General features: G+C 37.8%; 2 protein-coding genes across 6 annotated transcripts in view; both read right to left on the bottom strand.

Moving 5' to 3' along the window:
- asb1 (ankyrin repeat and SOCS box containing 1) overlaps positions 1 to 27,993 on the bottom strand; it is a 279,018-nt gene that overhangs the window by 11,187 nt on the left and 239,838 nt on the right. The window lies entirely within an intron of this gene.
- traf3ip1 (TNF receptor-associated factor 3 interacting protein 1) lies at positions 14 to 27,828 on the bottom strand. Of its 5 annotated transcripts, none has more exons than XM_079618675.1 (17): positions 27,445 to 27,828; positions 25,184 to 25,252; positions 21,903 to 22,064; positions 20,234 to 20,362; positions 19,598 to 19,999; positions 19,245 to 19,322; positions 19,102 to 19,122; positions 17,047 to 17,070; positions 16,785 to 16,860; positions 16,519 to 16,539; positions 13,313 to 13,397; positions 12,685 to 12,771; positions 12,102 to 12,234; positions 11,967 to 12,003; positions 11,766 to 11,839; positions 2,638 to 2,861; positions 14 to 1,457 (listed from the first exon to the last, which is right to left on the bottom strand). In XM_079618675.1, the coding sequence occupies exons 1-17, from the start codon at positions 27,565 to 27,567 to the stop codon at positions 1,292 to 1,294; spliced, it is 1,911 nt and encodes a 636-aa protein (XP_079474801.1). In that variant the 5' UTR covers positions 27,568 to 27,828; the 3' UTR covers positions 14 to 1,291. The 5 variants fall into 5 exon arrangements, with proteins under 5 accessions (XP_079474801.1, XP_079474802.1, XP_079474803.1 ...); XM_079618676.1 differs by having other exon boundaries at positions 13,313 to 13,394; XM_079618677.1 differs by lacking the exon at positions 17,047 to 17,070.

The following is a 27,993-nucleotide window of genomic DNA, read 5'->3' as shown; positions in this document are numbered from 1 at the left end:
AATTCACACTTTTAACAGAAATGTAACTGTTTATTAGACTTCACTACAAAATTAATATTCATTTGTGAACTATGATACAAAACAACATATACACAAAATGTACAGCAAAAAGTATGGATGTGGTAAAAATCGTTTACAGTGTATATGGTCGGCTCTTTTACAAAGTAATTGATAATTTATTGACGTTTAAGTTGATTTTTAATAAATAGCAAACAGTATTTTGTGACATAGTGTTCAGCTGATAATACTGACGAAGTGTATAATCTGTATATTAGAGTTTGCCGTTGTATGGTCACCACATTATCATAAAGTGTGACTGGTTATGCATGTTGAATATTTTCAAAATGTTGTGCTTGACCAGCTGATCAACTTCGACAGATCGGACCTGTTATTGCTTCATCTGACACAGTTTTGCAAACATTTCAACCTTATCAAAATATACATTTTCTATGTAATAATTGCTTCATGGATCTCAGATTGCAGTAGAAAACTCTCAACAGCCCTCTAAAAAGTGTATCAGCAAGTCTTTAAGTTGTGTTTTTAAGTTTTTTAAATGAAATATCAGTTGAACATTTTCCATTATTTATATGAATTTGAAACATACACAAGTACATTTGATCAGGGTACATTTCTTGACTTACACGATGAATTGACTTAAAACACATTCATGCCATCTCGTTTAAAACGAGAGGTTTTTAATGTGTACAGGTAATGGTGTGCTGTATGATGGTCTCATTGGTCAAAGTGCAGAGGTGCGTGTGTAGTGTGCCTCCAATTTTTGGCAATTCTAAAAGGTCATCTTTATTGCTTACTAAATTATATACATGTGTGTGTGAACTATGTCTATGCACACATACGTTATACAAATATATAATCATATATCATTGCCAATTATAGTCATATTATCATTGCCAAGGTTCTTTTGTGAGACAAAAGCCTGTCAGTCTGAATGGAAAAACAAAATAAAAATAAAATTATCCAGTTCATCTGCTTTCCCAAGAGAACATGGAGATTATTTAACAAAAAAAAAATACAGGACACATCAATATGGTGACCACACATTTATCTCTCAAGTAAGTGACAAGTGCAAATCTACTGCAGACGTGTGAGTGTGGACCACCACAAACAGATCCTGGGTCTTACAGAAGGCACCTTACTTGAAGGGGGTTTGCGGAGGGTGATTCCTGACCTTCTGAAGTCTCTCCAGTGCCGGCTCAAAGGCATCAGGTCTATTAACAGGAGCTCTCCCCACTGCTCAGTGCTTCAGCTATCATTTGGGATGTGTTGATATTCATGTTTGTGAGGAGAAGCTGATGCTGGATACCATCTTCTGGATCTTCTCCTCGTTCTTCAGGATGTTGGACTTGACTGCGCAGATCTTGTCCTGTTGGTCTTTGATTAACTGCTCCAGTTCAGCGAGCTCAGACTTCAGAGGATCCACAACGGTGTCCGTGATTCTGAGACATAGACAGAGAAACGGTTTAACACAGATCAAAGCGTTTGGACATCTCAATCATGATAAAGATTGAGAAGCACTGATTAAGAGTTATTATAGCCGATCCTGACGATAATTATTTGTACGTAATGGCCGGTAACCGATAGGGTGGCCGATTTTGCAACAAACAAACAAAAAATAATAATAATGTAAGTGTTAACAATAAAAAAAAAAATAACAGAATGAAACAAAGAATAAAATTAACTAAAAAATACGCTAAAATTGGCCTCATCCAACCAAGTACAAAAATTGTTTAAGAAATATAATCAAAGTCAAAATGGACTACTTAATTTTTGAAAGCTATGTATTTTTATGCTTATTAGAACACTGGCTGTAAGCTCAACTTGAAATCAATTTTAAGTCAACTCCAGTGCGATTGTAGCCTGGCTCCGCCCTCCTACGTACTTCCGCTCATTTTTCATTTTTCAGTACGTCATCTGGGTTTGCGGTGTATTCGCGGGTTTTCTCCAGTCAATATTTTACCGGTTCAATCAGCGAACAGAGGGAGTGTCTGAGAACGATGACGTTGAAGTCGTGCGCTAGTTTGAGTTGAAGTTTCGTCACGACCAAACGTTAGCGATTGGTTTAACACAGTCTCACCCCAAAACGTCACATACTGACGCGTCTTGACCATTCGGCAACATACGACGAAAAGGGTACCCTTTAACGTCCATATGTGACGATTCGGGAATGGTTGGGTTTAGGTATGCGGTAGGGTACCGCTAGAGGGCGCTGCTGGTGCGCTTATGTCTGCGTCTCATATGGACGTTAAAGGGTACCTTTTTCGTCGTATGTTGCCGAATGGTCAAGACACGTCAGTATGTGACGTTTTGGGGTGAGACCGGGCTGATTGGTTATGGCAGATCCAGAGTGGCTCTGGGCAGATCCAATAGTTTTAAACTTCATCAGAGTTAAGAGAAAGTTAACGCTTGTCAATGGAGAGAGGCCAGACTCTCTGTACAAATGAAATGTATGAGAGTCTGGTAGGACCAGGCTAGTGCGATTGCATGAGGAGCATTTATTTGAATGTCAACTGAGATTCTGCTTATGCAGAGCGTTCCAAATCAATCACTTTAGTTATGATGCTGCTTACGTAGGCAGTAGACAACAAGGCAGTTCACTGAGCTAATATGAATGTGCACCTTTGTTCCTGTAACAGAGCCTGTGCGTTCTCCTTGTTCTCTTTGCGCCAGGTCTGCAATTCATTCTTCATGGAGTCCATATCCTCCTGAATGTAGTCCATGATTTTGCCCAGTGGAAGAGCGCTGCGGCACACCGTCTGTATGGATGAACGCAAGCGCTCAATCTCCTTCGCCACCAGTTCTCGTTCTTTCTTACGAGACACCTCCGACACCAGCGACCGATCCTGCAGAGAGAGATGGAACCAAAGGGGACAGATCAACAATAGCCGTCTCAAAACAATGTCACACCTCCTGACTTTTTAGGATAACATAAGACGACAATTAACTTTTGTATACATGGCTTTGCATTTGGATGAGCATTATATACTTGCCCTCATGTCATTCCAAACCTGTATGACCCTTTTTCTTCTATAGAACACAAAAGATATTTTAAAAAAATGTCTCTGTGCTTGCTGTTCATACATTGAAAGTCACTGGGTTCCAATGTTTTGGACCCCATTGACCTTCATTGTATGGACAGAAACAGTCGAAATATCCCTGTGGTCTGTGTGGGACCTATCGCCCCAGTGTAGTGATCGGGACACTATACTGTCAAAGAGCACCGTCCTTCGGATGAGACGTTAAAACCGAGGTCCTGACTCTCTGTGGTCATTAAAAATCCCAGGATGTCCTTCGAAAAAGAGTAGGGGTGTAACCCCAGCATCCTGGCCAAATTTGCCCCTTGGCCTCTGTCCATCATGGCCTCCTAATCATCCCCATATACTGATTGGCTTCATCACTCTCTCCTCTCCACCAGTAAGCTGGTGTGTGGTGGGCGTTCTGGCGCAAAATGGCTGCCGTCGCATCATCCAGGTGGATGCTGCACATTGGTGGTGGTTGAGGAGATTCCCCCTTCCATGTCAAGTGCTTTGAGTACCCAGAAAAGCCCTATATAAATGTAATTAATTAAATATAATACAGGTTTGGAATGACATGAGGGGGAATGAATGATGACGAAATGTTAATTTGTGGGTGAACTATCCCTTTAAGAGTTGAGTCGTCTGGGCTGTTAATGGCCACTCGCTTCCTCTGATTCTCAAGCGACTGTGTAAATTAAGCTTGCAACTGAAAAATGACTAGTGGGAAGTCACTCCCATGAGGGAGCACTTCAGATGTATGCTATAGATGAATGAGGTTAGAGGAAATCTATACCTACCAACAATATACTTTTGGGGGGGAAAAAGCACCATGGAGAAGTCTGCATTTAGTGGGTTTTCAATGTCAAGGCTACAAATGTTTAGAATTTCAAGGCAGGAATTATACAAACCTTGCAATGTATATAAAGATCAAAACGAAAGAGACATGGGATCCATAATGTGAGTGAGTGGTTACTGAAGGCCTCCTCTGTATGCGGTGTGGTTGGGGGGTCCTGGTGTGCCCCAGTCACCCTTCAGCCAAGCACAAGAAGGCCCCCCTGGCACACGGGGCCCGTGTCTATTTACTCAGCTGGGGCCACAGGCTGTGTGTGGCACTAGGCCAAACAGGCTTTACTCTTTCTGCCTCCGTCCCACTCAGACACACACACACCCTCATGCAAGACATGACTTTGTTTATTTTAGTAACAGGCAATGGCAGCGAAGTTATTTTACAACAGTATTTGGTAACAACTACTTCGCATTTACCTTGTTTCAAACTGAACTGCTCAAGCAAGTCATGTCATTATGGCCACAAACACTAACATCTTCCTTTCTAAGGCAGAACATGTCAAACCTGAGCTACATGACAATACAATTACCAGAAACGTCCTCATCAATATAGACAAGAGCATTACATGAACTCTTCAAAAGGTGAGATAGATATAATGGACACATTTACAATATATTTGCAATGATTTTTCTGGCAATATTGTAAATATCTTGCTGATTTTAACTAGATTTTTATCTGGCAATAAAGCGTCATCATTACACCAGTTTCCCAATCCCTCTCTCTCTCTCTATTTATGAGTATGAGAGTGATAAGACAGGTGGTTTAATAACATCTGTGACTTAAACTTCAGAAGCCAAAATGGTGTTAATGTTGGTAAGTTTAATGCAATTCAAAGGAACAATTCAAAACCCTATAATCAATATATAATCTGTTCACACACACACACACACACACACACACACACACACACACACACACACACACACACACACACACACACACACACACACACACACACACACACACACACACACACACACACACACACACACACTTTTAATTATTCATATTATTGTTTAAATTTCAAATAATTAATATAGACCAATGTAATATAAATAAAATTATCACGTAGTACTAGATAGATAAACAGTGGGTCAAAAGCTATTAAGATTTGAAATCTGAAAATATTTTCATAACGAGCCGGTCTCTAATCATCCATGTTTTTAAACCGAAAGTTTATTGTTAAAACTTTACAGAGTCCGCTAACTATATTGCAAACACTTCAAAGGTTAATAACTATGTTGCTTTTCTCTAGGACTCGTAACAAACGTCTGAAAAGAAAGACTAAATCCCCCCCCCCCCCCCCCCCTCCTCTCTCTCTCTCTCTCTCTCTCTCTCTCTCTCTCTCTCTGTGGTTTACAAGTGCGTTCAGATTGAAATGTCTAATAGTTGTCTGCAATGTGGGTGGTTTCTCTGGCCCTTAAACACCCCCTCTACACAAACACCGGCGAGCACATTCGGCTCACTGTTCGTGGAGCGCGAAGGCCAGGCCAGATTCGCTCTGTTTGCCGTCCTCATGCACCTCACCCCTCGGTCGAAAAGAAAAGAAAAACTCAGGCTTTCTGTCTCAGAGGACATAAATCAATCGTTTATAGGGGCTCTAATTTTCCCCTCTCTTCAGTCGGACCCAAGAAAAATATTTGTTTTGCGCGAGGCAGCTGAGGACAGGTTTTCCCATTATCTCGAACAGTGACACAAGCGGGACGTGGAGTCGGTGTTCCTGGGGCAGGTGGCTTCCAGAGACGCTGATGCCTCATTACCCCGCTATGTGGATCTAAGCCTTCAGCTGCAAGCCCAATTTGCTTAATGAAGCAATGCATGCAAAATGCATGATTAATAGAGTGCTAATGAAAAACTACAAAATGAAGCAGAGCAGCACTCTTCAAATGAGAGCTCTGGCAAAGAAAATCACAGAATCGCAATCCTCCTGAGGATGATAAACTTGAGAAGCATTCACTTTGCCGCGTCACGGTTCTGTGGATCTGAAACTTTGAGTTCAAACGCGATTCAGGAGATAAACTGGGCTTACAAATGAGAACAGTTTTTTTTTTTTCTGTTAGGACAAGTATGACACACTTTAAATATGAAGCGAGTAATTTATTCGCCACTAGCAGCATCAAACAGAAATGGGGAAAAAAAGGCAAACACTCCCCTCGTCTATCACTGTTTGGACAGACATGCAGTTCCGTCCCCAAAACGCCAGTTTAGTTTGCTACTTGTAGTATCAAAAACGTTATCTTCAAGATGTGAATATTTGCATTGGGGTGGGCGATATAAGTAAATATTTATAATTAACAATACAATACATATTTCTTCCAGATACATTTGAAACCTTTCAAAAAATTATAGATTAAGATTTTTTTTTTTTATAGTCATGAAGTTTAGCGTGAGGAGCATTTTCTTCAGTTAAAGTACTTAAAGACAGTACAGGCACAGACAGGTGTGTAGTAAACATGTAGCAAAACTTAGTGGAGGATCAGTTCCACACAACCAGTCACAAATGAAGTACATTTTCACAAGTACACAAAAATGGCTTCATTTTGAAACAGACATCAGTGAAAGTAAGGATAACTAGCAGTTCGGTGAGAGTCCGATGTTTGCTTAACTGCTCTGATGAATTCAGCGAGTTATTTGTCAGACTGATTCAAAACAGTAACTTGAGTGAAAATAATCATTGAAAAAAAAGAATGTGTCTGTGAATCGGACTACACAGGGATTTTGTTTGTTTTTGTGTGCAGCTCGTGAGGACATGACAACTTAATAGAAGGACGTGCACAGCCTTTATCACTACATATTCAGACTGCAAAATTACACAAATCTGGTACAAGATTTTTGATACTGGTGCCGAGTCATCATTGCAGCAAACACTGACATAACTGCAATAGAAACAATACACAAAATATGTATACCGGTTAACATATTTCTACCAGTTTTTCGTTTTACCCTGTATAACGCTCACCACTAGTTTGCATTGAGAATATTTTCAGATTAGTTTTCAGGAGGGGAGGTATGATCAGGTATGATCGATCAAAAAATGTTGCCACTTTTTGAGCATTTTGGGTTGTACTTTGCATTCTGATTGGCTAAAGTCAATGTATTGGCTGTCCACTTTAACATGTTTCACATATAGATCAGAACTACTTTAACTTGCTATCGTAAAACATTTGGCTTGGGATGCTAAAAAACAGTGAGATGCTGTTGCATTTCTTTTGAGTATGCATAAGCCGTTAAAATGACCAAAATGCATTATTCTTTACAGAGGATTTTATTTAAACTACATGGTGAAAGAATTAAACATGGACAGTGGCTTCAATGGCAAAGTCCTTTTTAGACAGCTTGCTACTGGTATATTGCTCCATGGTGGGTCCAACAAGGACTCAAAGGGGAAAGATTAATTGTTTAGCAATGTTTAGGGGTTTCCTCCTTGGGGAAAACATGGGCCCCGTCCAGCAACATCATAAAAATAGCTGGGATGAAGTGAAGTGCAGAGAGGCGGAGTGGTATACACAGGATGGAAGGGTCAGTTCGGCCCCGTGGGGGTCACCGCTGAGATCACCATCCTGCACTTGCGTGCAAAGCAGATCACCACAGAACCACAGTGTATGACAGTTCGACTTATGAGAACCAGAGAGTGGTAAGACTGAAATGATAGGTTAAAATGCAACCAATTATGCTATCAGACGTCAGAGACTTGAATCGTGGTATTTCAACGTAACCTTTGGATCATTCCACAGGGATGTCAATCGTCTCTCGATGAGGGCAAAACGTTGAGGAATGCCACAAGAGTCATTTCCTTTACACATCCAACAAAAAAGGTAGATGTTTACAAAGACACAGGCCTGAAGGGATGACTATTTATTTTCTTGCCCGTTCGGCAGAGCACAAGCTGGTGTGGTGTTCACTCAACAGCCATCCATTTGTGTGCCATGGGGTTTATTTATACATTGCAAACCTTCATCAGGCTAATTTGATTGCGCAAAAAGAGGGGAAAGGGAAGAGGGAAAAAAATGCTTATGAAAACGCAGCTGCTGTCAGGGGCCAATACTCTCAAAACAAAAAAGACGCCCTACAAGAAGTATTTTACAATAATATACACGTGATCTGGAAGGTCACAACAGAGGTCAGCTGCAAAATGTACGGCAAATTCTTCAGCAAAACGCACCGTGATAGGAAACGGCCCATCATAATATTGCATCCGGCCTGTTGTTTTCAGTCAAATTAAAAATATAACGTCTAGCAGATCCTGATGAATGAAGTTCTGTCGACCCCGGCGAGGTAAATCTTCACTCACGAAGCGGAACGGAAAGCTCAAGCTAATAAAGCCACGGAATGAGTCACTGGCTCGGTTTCACCTTCAGAATTACGAATAGTCAAAACTCTGAATTCTGTGGTCATTCCGAAGAGATTAAGTCATCCCTACTTGATGTGGGGATCACCGTAACCTCAAAATCCTGGAGAGATCTGAGAGCGAAAGCTCATATTTGAGAAGTGATTTATGAGCGCTGTAACTTCAAACCTGTTGAGGAGGATAAGGAAGCTCAATATTTACATTTTTAACCCTGGATGCTACACCGTGATTACAGGAGAGCAGCCGCTTTATTGCGTTGACCTTCACCCCCCTTTCAAGTCAGGAAGGAAGTCATTACAGGTTTCTTTTTCATACAGCTGACTAGACAGGAGAGGTGCGGAGTGCCAGTTAACATGTACTGCCTCGAAAACGGACGCCCATTTCATGCCCCGCAATTAAGACAAAGAATTTAGAAAGCTGATGAGGCTAAATTAAGTCAATTAGGGGAGCGCTCCACGCAGCGCTCAGGTTCCAGCCCGGAGTTGGCCTGCGTCTGATGGGGGGAAATCTAATTTGATTATTTGGGATTGAAGGGAAATCCAGTCTGATTGTTTTGAAATCAAGAACACAGGAGGGAGAAGCGCTCGCTGTAAGGGCCAGCTGGGAGCAGCTTACTGTGTGCGGTTGAGTTTGAACACCAAACGAGATCTCGCCGGCGGCAAAGCACACAGAGCTCACGTCTGTTCATTGAGGACTGTAACCAAATGAATTAAAGGAAACTTGTGTGATCATTTACTTACCCTCACGTCTTTTCAAATCAGTAAAAGTTGAAAATGTATTGACCACTCTTTTTCATCCAAGGAAAGGTAATGGGAACATCAAAGTCTTAATTTACTTTCATATGGAGAAGAAATAACAAAAATATACAAATTTCAATGTAGCTTTTGAATTAATATGAGGTTATAAAAGCAGCATACACTACTGTTCAAAAGTTTGGGGTCAGTAAGAATTTATAATGTTTCATCTAAAAAATACACAGTAATAATGTGAAATATTATTACAATTTCAAACAATTTATATATATATATATATATATATATATATGTGTGTGTGTGTGTACTTAAGTATGTTTTTAGTACAATACAAAATACTATAATGCATTTTTAATACATTTTACAGTACGTCTTTTTCACCTGGGATATTATCAATGTTGAAAATAGTTTTGCTGCTTAATATTTTTGTGGAAATATAACTTTTTTTAACATTATAAATATCTTTACTGTCCCTTTTAATCGATTTTATGCACCATTGCTGAATAGAAGTGTTAATTTATTATAGAAAAAAATAACTGTAAGCAAACTTTTGAATTGACAATGAATGTAAGCTGAAAAAAGGTTTTATTATAGCGATTTAGGTTCTAGCTGAGAAAAGTATGAAATAAAGTTTGTATTCTTTTGTCTTCTAAAAGAATCATTCAATTAAAGAACCAGAATTAAAGAATTACCAGAACCAGAACGGTTGTATGAAATCTGCAACAGAGCCAAAATTCCTTACAATTCCCAACATCTCTATTTGTCCCTACTGCCAACTCACATGTGACTAAGGTGGGAAGTCAGGGTGAAGGGGTGAGGGTTCTGCATGAAGGACATCACCAAACGTTGCATCCATCAGGCCTACAGCCAGTGACGGACAGCTAGACCGGAGCGTACATTCCGGCAAGTGTGGACCACCCAGGACAGACCACCCTTTCCACCAGGGCACGGACAGGATGACTTCAACACTCAATTCGCATTGTTCCCATCTTCCCAGACTCACAGACCGCCCAAAGAAGGGGTGTGCGATATCACGATTTTAGATTGTGAACGATTAATGTCTCCACGATCTGCCTTTGAAGAGAGATCACATTCAAGCATATTAAATCAGTTGCAGTTCTGGCATCGCCGTCCCAACAAACTGTACAACGCGACGTAAATTCACATCACGTTAGTAAGGCAGCGGAAGGGTTACACTCACGCGACATTGCAGTTCTTCACCATCATGAAAGTTTATTATTTGCATGCCTTTTAAAGCCTTGCCAGTTTAGCCTTGCGCACAATTGAAGCGCACACACACTAAAAGCCCGTCACACAGAGCGCAGAGTTTTATTCCGCATCTTATTGCGATTAAAGCCCGCCTATAGTCAATCATTTTATCCCTTAAAATTCATCTCTGATCACCAAAATGACACATTTAAAAGTTTTTTTTCCCCTGAATTTTTTTTTTCATGCCTTAAAATTGCTTGTATGTAACTACACCCTTGCCTTGTTTAGTATACCCGGTTCCATGCCTATGCAAATTAGCACCACCTCCACTCACACCAGCTCAGAGGATCACATGTTGATCTGATTGGTTACAAGGTGGTTGCAGTTTTAAGGAGAAAATACTCAGCAATTGTGCCGACTTATGAATTTGCACATGGTTTGTCGTAAAGCATATTAAAAACACCACATAGACATATGAGCAACATTAAAAACTTGACTTTCAGCACAGGGGGACTTTAAACTCAAATTCACAAAAGGTTTAAATAAACAGTAATTTATATCTTAAGTAAATGTAAACAGTTTGGATGCGTGTCAGTAGTTTATTAGATCTGTGCATTAGGTCTTAAAGTGACAGTAGCCTAATAAGCAATCTCATATTGTTTTTGCCCTATTATTTGTAATTTGCACCTTTGTTTTTATTTTTAATAACAAAGACAAAATAATAATAAGATGTCGATCGTATTGCCCACCCCTACTTTGTCCTAAATGGTCTGTCATTATTTTTTATTTGTATAAGACAAAAAATTTGGCTGCTCTGCTCAGTGACTTACAAATAGACTTAAAATACAACATGAAAAAGAATCGTGGTATGTAATTTTTGAAATATAGACCACCCCTTGCCCAAAGCAAGCTAAAAGTTTGGAAGGACATTAAGTACCACTTTAGAGTGACAATGATTTTCTAGTTGTCCTGAAAAATCTTATGGCTAGAACAAAAAACTGCATAGCCTGAACCACACTGAAACTTCAGATAAAATCCCCCAAAAAGTTTTAACCTTAAAACAAATCACAAGCAAGCTTATAAAAAGTCACCAGCACAGCCTGGTTTTCAATTTGTAATGCAGTAACCAAACCCAACCCAACAAAATTCACAAACAAACAGGCCACAATTGTTAACAATGTTAACCACAAAAATATCTAAACAGCATGTACGGAGCCATCATGCTTATTTTACCCTAATTATTTAAGCTCAGTGGAACAGAATAACACTTCAATGCCTCTGAGGGACTGCAATTACATTTCTCCACTCCATTTGCAAAGTTGCTTTCTTTAGTAAACTGACAGTGCACTGGGTCAGGCTTTGGAAATAAAAAGAGAGACAGACACATCCCTGAAGTATTGTTTAGAGCACAAAAAAAATGCTTATTCCCTTGATGAAGAGATTTTGAAATGCATTTACTCATGTTACTGGAATTTTGTTGTAAAAAAACAACAAAAAATGGACAGTGTATGATGGCATAGCACCGCCACCTAGTGGTATTAACAGGAACAACCAGGAGCTTAAAACTGTCATACCTGTTCTTTTGACTTTGTGGATGGAGATGATTCATAGTCTTTTTTTGTTTCCAGGATTTTTTTCACAAGCCCACCTATGAACAAATGAAAACCATTAAATCTTTTATGATTTTCGCATATATTTGTTTCTCAAGTGTGTCTTTAAAGGGTTAATTCACAACAATCATCATTTTTTAATTTGTATTTTTGGACATGGCTTACCATGTTTGTCATCCCCTTGCAGTTCAAGCGAATTACGCTGTAATAAAAAAAATTAAAGATTAAATAAAATAAAAAAAGTGAATCATGCTGATTTTTTACTGAAATACATGCATATAGAGAGCATGGCTTCACTACCTCTATATCCGGTATGTCAGAGGGAGGCAGAACTGCCTCCTCCACTACAAAATGCCCATCTTCATCTTCCTCATCTTCAGAGAGCTTCTTGTCATCCAAAATGACCGTTGCGGGGGTCTTGCCACTGCCCAGCCTGAGAAAAACCCACGCTTAAATTTAAATTCTTCTTTTTTTAAATAAACACTGATGTCTTTTTATCATACACTACTGTTCAAAAGTTTGGGATCAGTTACATTTTTTTTTTAATATATATAATTTTAGTGAATTATTGTGAATTGTAAAGAAATGTACAATGTAACAAAATATTTTTTTCTATTTCTATTTCAAATAAACGCTGTTCTGTCAAACTTCATTCATCAAAGAATCCTTAAATAAAAATGTTATCAGTTTCAGCAAAAATATTAAACAAGACAAATGTTTTCAACCCTGATAGTAAAAAGAAATGTTTCTTGTTCCGAAGATGAACGAAAGTCTTATGGGGTTGGAACAACATGAGGGTGAGTAATCACTGACAGAATTGTTGGGTGAACTAACCCTTAATATAAAGTGTGAAACTGAGAGCCTGATGAGTGAGATCTCTCACCTCTCTGCTGGGGTCACATCAGTGTTGCTCTCCTGCCGCTTGACGCGGGGGGCTGCCGGTCGAGCGCTGCTGGGCCGTGGTAATCTTCTGCTCGCATAAACATTGCAAACAAAAGAAGACTGAATATGTTCACATTAAATACACAAGCACTTTTTGTAAGGTACGAATGTGACTTTATGCGTGGGGAGTTTAAGTAAACGGCAAGTTCCTATATGGCTAAATGCTCACAGAAATAGTCCTGAGAACAAGAGTAATGATCTGGATGAGAGTGATATCTTGTGGTTTGATCTTGCGGTACAGTGCAGTGAAAGTAGGGGATTTGCATCAGTGACTTCCACTGCCAGACAATCTCTCACGGGAACATACATGATACACTCCATTCACCCACAATCCCCTCAGCACATTATCACACTGGGTTAACTGTTATCACTGGATGGAAATTTAGCCTTTATTTTTATTTTTAAATCAATACACTTATGTGATCATCATTAGCACTTATTAAGAAAGAAAGAAAGAAAGAAAGAAAGAAAGAAAGAAAGAAAGAAAGAAAGAAAGAAAGAAAGAAAGAAAGAAAGAAAGAAAGAAAGAAAGAAAGAAAGAAAGAAAGAAAGAAAGAAAGAGAACAAACCTGTGTATTGTCTGGGGTGGCACAGAATCCGTTGCTTCTCCATTCTCAATGGGGACTGGTTTCTCTGGTAAAGGGATGTCCGCTTCTGGAAGAATTGTTTTTGTGTGGAAATTTACAGAAAGGGTCAAAATTAGGGCTGTCAAAACGATTAATTGAGATTAACCGCATCTAACATAAAAGTTTGTGTTTATAAATGTATGTCAACACACACTCATATATATATATATTATATATATATATATATATATATATATATATATCATCATCATCATCTACTTTTATTCCAGACTCAAGGTCCATTCTAGATGGCACAGACATGACATACAACAAACATTTAAAATACAAAATAAAAAACCAGAAGAGACTACAATACAGTATTTCTATATAGACACTTATACCAGTGCTTCCATAATGATGATTGATATCGTATGGCACTAAACCTAGGATTTACCAGTACCATAATAATGCTGTTCCGGGAGTCGTTCAGGCGACAAATGAATTTGTAAACGAGTCTCCTCAATAATGCCTGAAAGGTGCTGACCCCTACCTTACAAAACAAGTCACTAGCACTGGAGCCCCTGGGTTTGTTAAGCAGAATCCTCATACAGTCATTATAAGCAACCATGAGCTTCTGCATACTTGCCTTTTTAAACTTAATCCACAATGGAGCAGTATACAAAGGAGTGCAATATGCTTTAAACAGGCTAATTTTGACGTCATCCGTACACATGTGGAATCTTCTTACCAACATGTTAGCTTGAGCATATAATATGCGACGCTGCCTGTAAATATCCTCATCATCAGATAACTGATCTGTAATGAAATGACCCAGATATTTAATTTTATTACAGACACTCATCACTTGCCCTGACAAATAAAAATCTGGAAAACAAAGATCTTTGTCCTCTTTTGCCCTACAAATCAATACAGCACTCTTTTTGGCATTATACAACACATCATATTTCATCCCATATTCAGAGCAGATATTCAGTAACTGCTGAAAACCAGCACTGCTGGGAGAGAAAATAGCCAAATCATCAGCATACATACAATGATTAACCAAGGTGTTACCAATCATACAACCTGTTTTACATTTTGATAACTGGCTGGATAGCTCATCCATGTAAAAGTTGAAAAGAGCTGGCGAGAGTAGCCCCCCCTGACGTACCCCATTACTTACCCCAAAGGAGGCAGATACTGTATTACCCCATTTAACCTGCAAACTCTGGTTAGCATACCAGTAAGCCAGGATTCTTATAATGCTGTCAGGGGCCCCCCTTTGGCTCAGTTTTTCAAATAACTTACAATGATTGATTCTGTCAAAGGCCTTCGAAGCATCAACAAACCCAATTATCATAGATGAATTCTGCCTTATGTACCCATGAGCTGCCTCCTTCAAAGCATAGATACACACATCAGTACCAGACTTAGCTTTGAAGCCAAATTGATTATCAGTGGTACCAATAAAAGGACCTAGACGATCCAGCAAAATCCTTTCCAGTACTTTGGATATCACACTGGCAATGGCTATTGGTCTATAATTGTCTAAACTCCCAACCTTACCAGCCTTATCCTTAATGACAGGCACAAGAGTAACATACAACATAGATTCAGGCAGCAGACCATGGATCATGAATCCCGAAAAGCAAATGGCAAGCAATACTGCCACCTTAGGGCTAGCAAACTTAAGGTGCTCTGCTGTAATGTGGTCTAACCCACTCGCTTTCCTATCAGACAGATGTGCCACTGCCTGGCAAACTTCACTGAAGGTTATTATCTCTGAGCTACTGTTAACAATATTTGTCACTCTGTAGGGGTCACTTTTAACACAATTAAATAATGCAAAATAGTGTTGCCTCCACAGCTCAACAATATTATCAGCTCCCGACACCCCCTCAATGGCACATGGAAGCAGAATGTTGGCCCTGTTCAGAGCTCTCACCCCCTTCCAAAAGCCATTGACATCCTTACCCCTAAGTTTCTCAGCCATTGAGTTTGCTCTCATAGCCTGTTCATGTTTACCTATGTAACGGATGGCATATTTAAGTCTAGTGCTGGTAAGCTTTTTATACTCAAGGATCGGACCATCTCTAGGTCTGCCTGCCTATATATAATATACTGTATATTAATACAATTATATAAATGCACATACTATATTTTATGAACACACTTTTATGTTAGATGAGATTAATGTATGTAAACACACACACATATATAATATACTGTATATTAATACAATTATATATATGCACATATATATATATATATATATATATTATGAACACAAACTTTTATGTTAGATGAGAATAATCGATTTGACAGCACTAGCACTTCATATTAAGTCGAAATTCTGAATTTTAATTAACAATGAGTCTTTAGCTGTTTTATTTCCTTTCTATGACTATATAAATATATTTGACACATGAGCAGTTTGTGATCTGGTGTTTTCTATGATTCGGAGCAGGTTTGCAGTAAATGCTGCTCCCCACGAACTCATCTCTGCAGAAGTTTCGCATTTGAGTAGCTTATAATGTGTTTTTCAAAACGCAACATGCAGCAACCATCTTCTCAAATTGTTTATATAAGTGTTATAATAATAATAAAAACAATAATTTGCTGGCCAGTACTTCTCTGAAGTCATTGGCCATTGGCAGATAGTATAGTTTTTGATTTTTTAGACTTACAGTGCGAGTATGCTGTATGAGTTTGGCTGCAGCTTCACACCGGGGCTGTATGTTTGTTTAGGTTTTGTCTTGTTTAAAAAGTATGTTTCACACACTCATAAAATGGACTTCAACCTACCGAACTCTCGTGATTGGTTTTTGTGATTGTGGCGTGCATCGAGTGTTCCCGTTTGCGGTCCTAGAGTCTGCACTCGTTTGGGCTCTGTTGCATTCGAGATGCAGTTTGACGCGGGTTGCTTGGTGTACTCAACTCCATGAGGGACTAATCTGGTTACTTAATTTTTACTCTATGCACATTAAATGCATAGTCCAGAGTGAAAAATATACAAATATTTGAATGAGCAGTACTGTATAGTTTCATGTATTTGTCTTTTTTTATATGTATTTTTGTTTTTGATTGTAAAGCTCTTTGAGCTTGGGAAAAGCGCTATATAAATGAAACATTATTTGTATTATTGGGTGTGGCAAAAAGTTAGTTTTGAACCTTGGAAACAGGTATTCACGAAATAAAACAACACTCACCTCCTTCGCTGTCAGTCTCATCTGTAACAGAGATACACAATTTATATGTTATAATTTAAGACGAATCACATAAAACAACATCAGATGTGCAGCTGTAATTTTAATAATGGTGTTTAATCAGTTTGTTTAGACTGGGTTTGTAAAAATTCGATTTTATGCGTTTAGACTCAAAACAACTAAACAGATCAAGTTGGATATGTATCAAAACGTCAATGCACTTCACATCAATAATTAATAGGGTCTGTTAAGGAAGACATGTTTAGTACCTTGACCTCTTGTTTTTGGCCACCGCCTCTGTCCTTTAGCCGATGAGGGCCTTGGCATCCGGGACGGACTCTCAGCCTGAAAGGAATGAGGAAAGACATTAATTTTCATGTATTATCACTAGGAGTTCTGATATCACTCAAGATCACCTGAGCCTTCTTTCTTTACAAACCCTCTAAGACAAAAAATATTCCGGGCTGTTGTTGCAGACATGAAACATTATCATAGGCAGAAACAGATTCACTCGGGACAAAGAGAAATTACCTGGATTTCAGATAAATCTGTAGGCTGAATGAAGACAAAACAAAACGCAACAGAGATCCTTAAGACTTTCACATTTACATGTATAGTACACTTGCTTTAAACAGCTGCACCATTACCCAAAACAAAACAAGCTCACTACTCCAAATGAGAAGCTACAGAAGCTGCAAAGACACATAGACGTGGAGCAACATGGCAGAAAATGTGAGGTTAATTTACTCATCCCTCAGGCCATTTTGGATTTTTAGTTGAAACCGTGGTCCTTGGTAATGCAACGCGACCTTCTTGTCGCATAATGTCGTATGCGCGTGAGCTCAAATGTTGGGTGTCTGTGAAAAGTCAATTTTCCCAATTGAGATTGCGCGTGATCTTAATTTCATAAAAACCTTTTACATAGGTTTCAGCATCCAGGATAGACACATGTGTCCTCCGTCTCTGCAGTATACAAACAGTGTGAGTGCTCTACGTCATAATGCGAGAGAAAGCTCTAGACTTGAATGTACTCAGGACCGTTAACCCAGGCTGTGGATTACAGGTAATAATGTTGTAAATAATGTTCAGTTTCTTGCACAAACCGATCGTTTCACTTCATAAGACCTCAATGTATCACCAGGAGCCACATGTATTCATTTTGTTTTGCCTGTAATACGTTTGTTTTAATTTACTCTCTCAAAGTGACAGTAGCCATTGACTTGCACTATATGAATCAACAAGGACTACGGGTTCAGCTAAAAATCTTCTTTACTGAAGAAAAAAAAATAACACCTACATCTTGGATGGCCTGAGGGTGAGTAAAATGTATCTATCCCTTTAAAAACAAATTTAAAAGCATGTGATGCATTATTTTTATTTATTTTTTATTTAATTGTATTTATTTATGTCCATCCATCCATGTACTTGTATTTATTTTGCCACACTAAAAAAAATCAGATCAAACACTTCTTTTCTGTTGAATTCTTGATAACACTTTAGTTTAGGGTCACTATTAACTAGTTGCTTTTTAGTTTGTGTATTACTAGGATATTGGCTGTTTATTAGTACTTATAAAGCACATATTAAAGCCTTATTCAGCATGACCATATTCTACATCTCTTAATCCTATCCATTACCTAAACTTAACAACAACCTTACTAACTATTAATAAGCAGTAATTAGGAGTTTATTGAGTCAAAAGTCGGAGTTAATAGTAAGTTAATAGTGAGAATTTGGACGCTAAACTAAAGTGTGATCGAATTGTTTGTTGATTTATTTAATTACTATTTGACTTTGGTCCATAATACATGTTAAATCCGGCTTCTGTGTTTAAAAGGCAGGAGGTTCCATAAATGTGTGAATTTATGCCTAATAATGGAATGGTTATATTAAAATATATACAGTATGAAAATTATTGAACTTATAAAAAAATCTTCAAAAGAAACATTAATGTTTTTATATATATACTTGCTTCTCATATACACTACCATTTAAAAGTCTGGGATCAGTAAGATCATTTTTAAAAACTAAATCAATACTTTTATTCAACAAGAATGCATTCAATTGAACATAAGGGACTTGTGACTGTTAAAATAAAATGTATTACACAAAAACATCAAGCAAGAAATGTTTCTTGAGCACCAAATGAGATTTATAAAGGATCATGTGACACTGAAGACTGGAGTAGTGATGCTGAAAATTCAGCTTTGATCACAGAAATAAATTATATATATATATAAAAAAAGAAAAGAAAAGTAAAATAGAAATCAGTTTTAATTTGTAATGATATTTCACAATATTACTGTTTGTACTGTATTTTTGATCAAATAAATGCAGCCTTAGTGAGTATGAGACTTCTTTCAAAACCCTTTAAAACATCTTACTAACCTCAAACTTTTGCCTCAGGACCAGAGAAAATTCTTAACTAATGGCTCAACCTGGGCAGCAGAAAAAATCCTAATTGTCGAGGCCTGATAAAACAATCCTAGCACCACCAAGACTGTCATTGTGCAATTCTAACTATGCAAAACAGCTATTATTCCGCAGCAAAGCAAAGCAGGCACTGAAATCACAACAGACTCGTACCTCCAGTTCACCGCCCTCAGCCTCCAATTCAGAGGAACAAAGAAAAGAATAAAGAAATATGAGGAACATTACGTCAATGAGCCTCATTGACGTCCCATTCCTACAGAACAAACGTAAAGGGCGTAACCAGTGATCAATCTTACCTCTTCTGCTTCAGCTTCATGTGTTTTACTTGCGATCTCTGGGTGAGGCTTCGACTTGCTGATCTCTGCTGTCTTGATCTATGGAAAAAGTCAAATTGTTATAGTATATTAAAAGCAGAGAAAGAGTTATTCACAAGTGGAAAAGCACAAAAATTTGCTTTGAGGTCTAGAAATATTTAAATATAATAATATATATATATAATATAACAATCCTAAACTGTATTTCTAGGTTTAAATGGGATTTTAAGAGCAAGAGTTCCTTTATATATCTGATTTAGACACAAAAAAAGGCTGGTAAAATTGGTCATTCGTCTGCCACTGTGGCTGGTGGTCATAAAATCTGGTGAGCAAACCTTTCTATCGCCTCTCTCCTTCAGCTTCTCCTCTTTCTCTTTTTCTCTCTCCCTTCGTTTCTCACGCTCGCGATCTCTCTCCTTGTCTCGTTCTCTATCTCTGTCTTTGTGAGATTCCCGTTCTCTTTTCTTATCCCTTTCTTTATCTCGTTCCTTGTCCTTGTCCTTGTTGCGATCCTTCTCCTTCTCTCGCTCGCGTTCCTTCTCTCTGGTCTTGTCTTTCTCCCGATCCCGGCTCTTGTCCTTGTCTCTGTCTTTCGTCCGGTCTCTTTCGCGCCCCTTGTCAGATCTCTCTGCATCTTGTCGGCGGTCCTTGTCGTCCCTCTTGCTCTCGGGATCTTTCCGTTGATCTGGATCTTTCTGCTCTCTGCTTCCACTGCTCTCCTTAATGCCATTCCTCTCCTGAACAACAGCCAGAAACAACATCAGATTTTCACTTTCATATCAATAAACAAGTATAGTAAACTGGTCATTAATGCTAAAATCCAGTTAAATTCCAGAATTAACAAGTGAAAGAAAAAGACATAACAGAAACGCCCAAGAGGGACAAGTTGAGGAATGAATTGTGATTTAAGACAACAGAAAATTCTGGTTTGGCTGAAAATGTCACTGGGTTAAAGCGTCAAGCGGGCTCACCTCTCGGTCTCGGTGGCGCTCCCTGCCCTCTCTGTTCTCCTTGTCCTGCGATCTGGAGGTGCTGGGCTTCCCCTTCTGATCCAGCTTGTCTCCTGCTAACACCCGCTTAACAGCCTCGTCACTGGAGAGCTAGAACAAGGACAGGATACGCTGTTTAACAACAACTTAACATAATGAACACAAGTCCCAAGCAACACTCTGCATGCTCTTAGGCCAATTTCAGGTGACGGTAGCCATTGACTTCCATAGTATTTTTTTCCTACTATGGAAGTCAATGGCTACCGTCAACTGTTGGATTACCAACATTTTTTTAAATAATTTTGTGTTCAACAGAAGAAAGAAACTCATATATATTTGGAACAACATAAGGGTGAGTAATTGACAAACAATTCTTAAGAAACATGTGCATGGTGCTTAATACAAAACTAGTATTGTGGGTGATCAAAGTGTTGTACAGTATTATTTACTCATTGTGTTATATTAATATTATATTTATTAATATTTTTATATTTTCATCTTTCATTTTATTTTAAGTTTTAATCATTTTGTTATGTGCTTTTGTCTTTTTTATTAATTTTTTTAATATTTCTATTTAGATTTGATTTATTTATTTCAGTTTTATTTTCAATTAAACAATATAAATATACTGATGTTGCTCTGATTGTGTTGGTTTACAGTTGCTTAGGTGTTTGGGGTAGTTGCGAGGTGGTTACTAGTGTATTCTGGGTGGTGAATAGTGAAAAGTCAAAAGAGCCCTCAGGTCGCTTTTTCAACGCAAGTCTATGGGATTCTTTTTTTTGCACAATTTATTTAATTTTATTATCAACCTGATGAAAAACTGTGTAATTGAAAATGAACAGCAGATCTCCTCAACAAACCGCACAGTTTGTGTATCATTTATGTCCATACATAGCACAAAGAATGTGACATGAGTTACACAGTGAAGTTTGATACCTATATTTAAGGGTTAATAAAAGAAATTGCCATAGAAGAATGTACACAAACTTGACAGAAGGAAAGGAAAGGAAAGGATAACTTTCAGTCCGTTTCTCACTGAAAGCTATAAGTATCATAAGCTTGGAATATAGCGCACAGTTACACATACTGTATGGACTGATGATAATTTTATGGGTGTTTTTTTTTCCCTCTTGGAACTTATCAGCCCCTTGTCATTACATAGAATAACTGCAGCAATTACCCAAAATACATCCTTTGGGGTTCCACAGAAAAAAGAAATGAGTAAATGACACAATTTTTATTTTTGATTTAACCATCCCTTTAACTGCATCACCAATTTCACCTGAAGTTTCCATTCAAAGTTACCTACAATCATCCTGGAGCAACATGACATGAGGTCAAATGTTTAGCTCAAAGCCATGTATAAAATATCCCAGTGTGCTTTAGAGCAGAAGAAGTGTCATCTAGCCCATTGTTCACACCTGCTCTTCGCCCTGCAGGCATCAGTGGGTTCCCCTGATAATGCTGATGGCAATGTTCCATCGCTCCTTAACCTTCAGAAAAGCTCAAGGGTGCAATTAAATGAATACATGTATAAATTACCCCCTGCTTGGACATATTAGTCTGGAGTCATTCACTAGTTAAATGGCTTTGAGCGAATCCTGCAGGACAGAAGTACAGTAGCTGAGTGGTTTTTAATCGCAGGACTGACCTTGTTGAGACAGCATTTAGCAATGACCTGCAGCAGCTCGTTGGTTTTCTCAGGTTCGTGTCCGGCTACGATCCGAGCAGGTTTGGCAGCTAAGGGCTCTCCACTGACTAGCATCACCACATCGATGGCCTTCTGGAGGAATGCAATTTTTGAGTCTTTGTCCTGCAGGGTACATGAAGAGAACTGAGAAGGTGAAACAGAACTGCATGCATTATGTTTGTCTGTTTTTAAACACAGCCCCAGTCTTCTATTGTTTAAACATGTAGTCCCAAAAACACACACTCCACTGGATAAGCCAAGGTTGTCATTGCTAGCACAGTTGGGGCAATTCAACAAACAGATTGCAATTTGTTCGGGCCAACCAATGGTGCAGAAAATACACATTGGACAGATCTTTAGGGCTTGGGTTTTCAGCCTTTACAGACCCAGGGTCACCTATCTAGAAACTAGATAGCTTAGCCAATCCAGGGACACTCAATATAATTTACTTTCATTCAAGTATTAATAAACATTCTAATGCTGATCATAAATGGACCATATAAACTTATTCAAATAAGTGTAAATAATATTATACATTTAGATGTCTATACAAGATTTGAGATTGAAAATCAAAAATTGACCTGTGACTTTATCTTATCATGTGAATCATGTGGTGTCAGTCTCATTCTGTAAACACTTCATAAAACATGCGTGCCACACTTTCTGACAGAATATTGGTAGAGGATCCCTGATTAAATGTTGTATATATGTCAAGATTTTTATTTTATTTTCTAATTCAATGAAATTAACATTTTATTTTAGTTACTTAAGGCTCAGACTTAATTGCACTGTACACAAAGAACCTAAAGTTATCCTGATGCTTAAAACAAAACAGTATACATCATCACCGACAGCTTGATAATGCGTCCGTCCACTCCATTAAACCCTCTTTTTCTGTATTTCTGCTTTGCTGGTTATGATGAAGTGCAACTGTCCATATTGCCATTTAATTCTTTCATACTTCATGAAGTTCCTAATGAGGCCCCAGCGGTAGAACAACCTGTATGCTGATGTAATCTGTTATGATTTTACACATTCAGCAGCATTTAATATCCAACTACTGGACTTAGGTCACCTGATGGAGTTGTTCGTTTCCTTGCCACTGTTGCCTTTGGCTTGCTCAGTTGGGGATGTTCAATTTAATGAATCAATCAATAATACTATTGATTAGCATTACCAAACATGGACGTTTTATTATTATTTTTATTTAATACTGTGAAGCTGCTTTGATACAATCTGTATTGTGAAAAGCGCTATACAAATATTCTTGACTTGACTTGACTTACTGGCTACACAATATCCATGCGATCAAAATGTTTCACAAGGCTAATCAGTGAACAGAATCTCATGAAAACATGGTTATGCCGTATACATTTCAAGACAAAATAAAGAAATATATTTTGTATAAAACAAAGCCCGTTTCTGGAACATTAAGATTTTGTGTATTATGACATTAAGCAAGTTTTACCTTCAAATTTCATTTGGTTCAGATACTGAATATTTTGAGAATTCCCATTATTCTCAATGGTGAGACTTATTTGCTTCTTTTTAACATTATACAATAAATGAAAACATTTTTTTTAAATCAAAATAAATTAGTAAGAAATCCATGTTGTCAGAAAAGCAATATAAAAGTGCAAAAATTATACACACACACACACACACACATATACATATATATATATATATATATATATATATATATATATATATATATATAATTGTAATGTTCTCAGTTCATGTTATATAAACCTATATATATATATGTGTTATATTTCATACATGTTATATATATATCACAATGCGAAGCAAAAATTATCACAATGCGAAGCAAAACAATTAAAAATAGTTTTCTTTTTTGAGTAATTTTTTTCTGTGTTAAAATGCTTTCTTCTATCCCAGTTAATAGACCGCTAGAAGTTGCTATCCGTCAGTAGATTCCCCAGAAAACTGTTAAAACGGTGGGGCTATCAAAACACTATAATGTGTCATGGTATACCGTAGGGCTGTACTGCTTCACACAGGTGTGGGGAGATCATTTATTATGCATGCTGAGACATCAAAGGCCACAGCTCTTTTAGACTGACCGGCATTTGGAGAAGGATCAGACGTGAACTCCTCACTTTGCACACAGAGAGATGTGGTAAGCAAGTCACCTGCCTCTCTAACAGGGTCACAGTGATACTGATCCAAGTAAAGCTAGTTAAAGGCACCAAGCTTTTAAAAGGTAGATTCATCACACCTCATGGATCACCACGACGTGGAACTTTGGCACGCTAATTAAATGGAGAGTCTTGAGTTACTCTCAGTTATCTGATCAATATCAACACCTGAACAGCAAAAAAAAAAAAAAACACAGTCTGAGATACTGCGGCTATAGAATCCAAGAACACTTAATGAGGCAGGAGATCAGACAGGTCAGTTGTAACACTGCTGAGTAGGTGGATTAATTGGCGACTGCGAGGAACATAAAACTGTCATATGATTTAAAGTAGTCCTGGAATGAGCAAGAAAAAGTGTCTGGTTACGCACACATACAGTATAAAGCCTAAAATTCCTCTTAAAGGAACACTCCACTTTTTTTGGAAATAGGCTCATTTTCCAACTCCCCTAGAGTTAAACAGTTGAGTTTTCCTGTTTTCATATCCACTCAGCCGATCTCCGGGTCTGGCGGTAGCACTTTTAGCATAGCTTAGCAAAGATCATTGAATCTGATTAGACCGTTAGCATCTCTCCCAAAAAAAATACCAAAGAGTTTCCATAATTTTCCTATTTAAAACTTGACTCTTCTGTAGTTACATCGTGTACTAAGACCGACAGAAAATAAAATGTTGCGATTTTCCAGGCCAATATGATATATTACAAATATTATTATTACAATATTACAAACTTAGTGCCGGTCATGTTGGAAGTTACCGAGCTGGGGACTATTTTCAGGCGCTGCGTAATATCATTGCGCTGCTGGTACGGCAGCAGTTCCTTGATTATTACGCAGGAATGAGTGTATAGTTCCTAGTCATATTGGCCTGGAAAATCGCAACATTTTATTTTCTGTCGGTCTTAGTACACGATGTAACTACAGAAGAGTCAAGTTTTAAATAGGAGAAATATCGAAACTCTTTGGTCATTTTTTTGAGAGAGATGCTAATAATTTGGTTATTATTATCAAATAACCAAATAACTTACAAAAACTGTGCACCTAAACATTCCTTTAAGTGGACACATTCTTATTGGTGTTTTACCTTCACATTGTCTGACTTCATCTCTGCTTCTCCATAAAGTCCTTTCATAAAGCCTGTGGTACGTATTACCTAAAAAAATGGGTAAACAAAAGAATAGATTAAAATCAGGTTCATAATTCAAAAATCCAAAGACATACACTCTTGTTTCAAAACCTAGTAAGCTGCTGTTATTGTCTACTGTCTGAAATAGAACCTCATAAGTCATTGATTTGGAACACAGCAACTCAAAGCGCTACACAGGCTGCTCACTAGGTTTTGGAAGAAAGTTATCATTACTTTTGTAAATTGTTCACATTAATAAAAACATATAATGACGGAGAACCGATTTACAAAATACTATTATACTATGACTCATAAGAGAGTATGCATACCAATTGGGCTACTTTTACACTATTGCCACAGGTAGTTTTGTAGTTCGCAGGTTGAAGCGAACACCACCACCACCCCTGGAGCTATTTTTGGCCGTGATTGGGCTAGATTTGATTTGCAATTTTGGGCGGGTTTTGTTGTGCAGACCTGGCAACCCGGATGCATACAGTAGACAGACGGAATGACCTTTAGGGTGATTCTATCTGTCTAGCTAATTTTAGCTGAGCTTACAACCCACAGGCTGCAAATACACCCAGTTCATCCTTAACTATCCTCTTCCTTTACCTAATACCGTCTAGATACAGGTGTAAATAGGGTCTAAAAACTTGAAGTTACTTGATAGAGTTAACAGAGTGTGTAGAGCTGAAGATTAAATATAAGATAGATTGATTTGTTTACCATATTTTGGTCACTAAATAATGTAATGTGTTATTTTATAGTTTACCACTTTACTATCATTCTAAAAATTGAAAAACAGCTGTAATTTTAAAGGTTATTTAAAAACATCCAATTATGCAGAATATACAATGGTAAATATTTGAGTATGAGTTGTCGATACAATATATAACAATACAATAAATAGGGTATGATTTTACCCAATTCAGCATATTGACACAAAATGGCAACTGCAAATCCACGTTTCACGACATGTTGTCCAATTGTTTCTATGAATTGCAGTGATACATTTGCTTCTCTGTTATGTAACTTTCGGCAGTCTATACCTCCGATTTCTTGTCAAATCTATTTATCCAGTCAATCTCAAAGCTCTTTCCCATTTTAGATGTGTTTTTCACATTATTCACGCTGAAAACCAATGCTGTCGCTTAGTCTTTTTGCCACTCAGTGGGAGTAACCGCAGTCACTCCGGCCGACGGTGACGTCACACGCATAAGTTAGTGGTCTATTAGACCACTGTCGGTACATCAGGAAACAATTGTACTCACAGGTAAAGTAGCTTACTAATATTTTCAGTATATAATTTGATCAACTAAATGTGAATAGATATATAAAATAAAATATTAATTTAATAACACATGTATTAAATAAAACCAAACCAAAAATAAATGAAATGACAACAATTAAATAACTTCTAAATACAATTAAATTATTTTTAAAATAGACATATTTCTGATTTGCTATTTTAATTCAGTGTGCATGGCATGTAACAGGGCACTCTGGTTTACTTCACATGAACAACCGTTGGATGATGGTGTTTGTTGGCAATTGCTGCCATTTATTGGGGCATATCATTTCGTTAACTAACTTAAATGTGGTATGTAACGTTATATTATATACTCCTAATTACAAAATCATCATCTTAATTTGGTTCCAGATATTCTGCCATAAGATTTAGAAGTACATCTCTGTTATGTTATCTCATGAATATGTCAAGATCATCTGCATTCATGATGTTGTGTGAACCCTTGAGTTTTGTTTGCATAACCATGTGGACAGAGCAATGCCTAGTAACAAGATAATCAGCTCAACCAGAGCTGAGTATGTAATAACAGTAAACCAAATCTGATTTTAAAAGAAAGATGATATTGCTGACATTGTTTTAAACGGTTATTGTTATTAATAATCTATTAACGTTAGCTTGCTCACCACCACCATCAAACCACAAACATCTTCTTAACGCTAAGACTAATGCAAAGCTCTGGGAGTTCAAATGGCAAAGCTAATATGAGATGTTTACACCTTCAGACTGATCTAACGTTACGTTACTATGATTCATTTATCTGACATATTTTGAAAACTATGCGCAGGCTACATTAGCAGGCTAGCACGTTGAGATCTATAAGCAGGATTTGAACCGTGTAAATGTGAATATGTAGATAGTGAGGGAACTAAAACAGCACTTATGTCATATGATAATGTTTTTAGCAACTCACCTCACTGAAGATATCGTGCAGGTATCGAAACGGCGGTTTGCTGAGCAGTTTTTCTGTCAGAGGAGGCTTTTTGATCACTTTTCCCAGAGCCTCCTGGGTCTTTTTGGCTACTGATTCGTTCATGGCAACAAACTAAACCAGTATTTATGTGCGAAAGATGTGTCTTTAGTAATCAATCGCCGTTACTGTTCTGCTAGCAGCAGATTTCCGCTCGCTAAACTCTGCTGTTGCCGTGGCGATAGCTTTCTATCCCACAATCCTCCACTGTGCTGATTCTGCGCTTGCGCGGAACCTAGGCGGTCGTCAAAGGCTACAGGTGTCCATGACAACAACAAACAACAGTAGCTGTCTACTGTTGTAACTGTAGCTGTTCAAATGTTCTTCAGGAAATGTACATTCTAGTTATGCTTTATTATATTATATTATATTATATTTATTATATTATATTGTATATTTTTGTCAGGTCTTTCCCCAGACCAAAATTGAAACAAATATCAGTGTTAAGTGCATGGTTAAGTGTCACAAACAGACCAGATGGAAAATAAATAA

Source organism: Phoxinus phoxinus (assembly GCF_949152265.1).
Source record: "Phoxinus phoxinus genome assembly, chromosome: 7".
Taxonomy (NCBI): Eukaryota; Metazoa; Chordata; class Actinopteri; order Cypriniformes; family Leuciscidae; genus Phoxinus; species Phoxinus phoxinus.
Note: the sequence above shows the minus strand (reverse complement) of the source record. Positions and strands in the feature narration are given on the sequence as shown.

Excerpts from the sequence above, each read along its gene's own strand:
- traf3ip1 (XM_079618675.1), bottom strand. The coding sequence starts at position 27,567 with ATGAACGAATCAGTAGCCAAAAAGACCCAGGAGGCTCTGGGAAAAGTG. Across the intron at positions 16,861-17,046 it reads CAGATTTATCTGAAATCCAG|GCTGAGAGTCCGTCCCGGAT; the intron begins GTAATTTCTCTT and ends CATTCCTTTCAG. Across the intron at positions 13,398-16,518 it reads TGAGACTGACAGCGAAGGAG|AAGCGGACATCCCTTTACCA; the intron begins GTGAGTGTTGTT and ends CAATTCTTCCAG.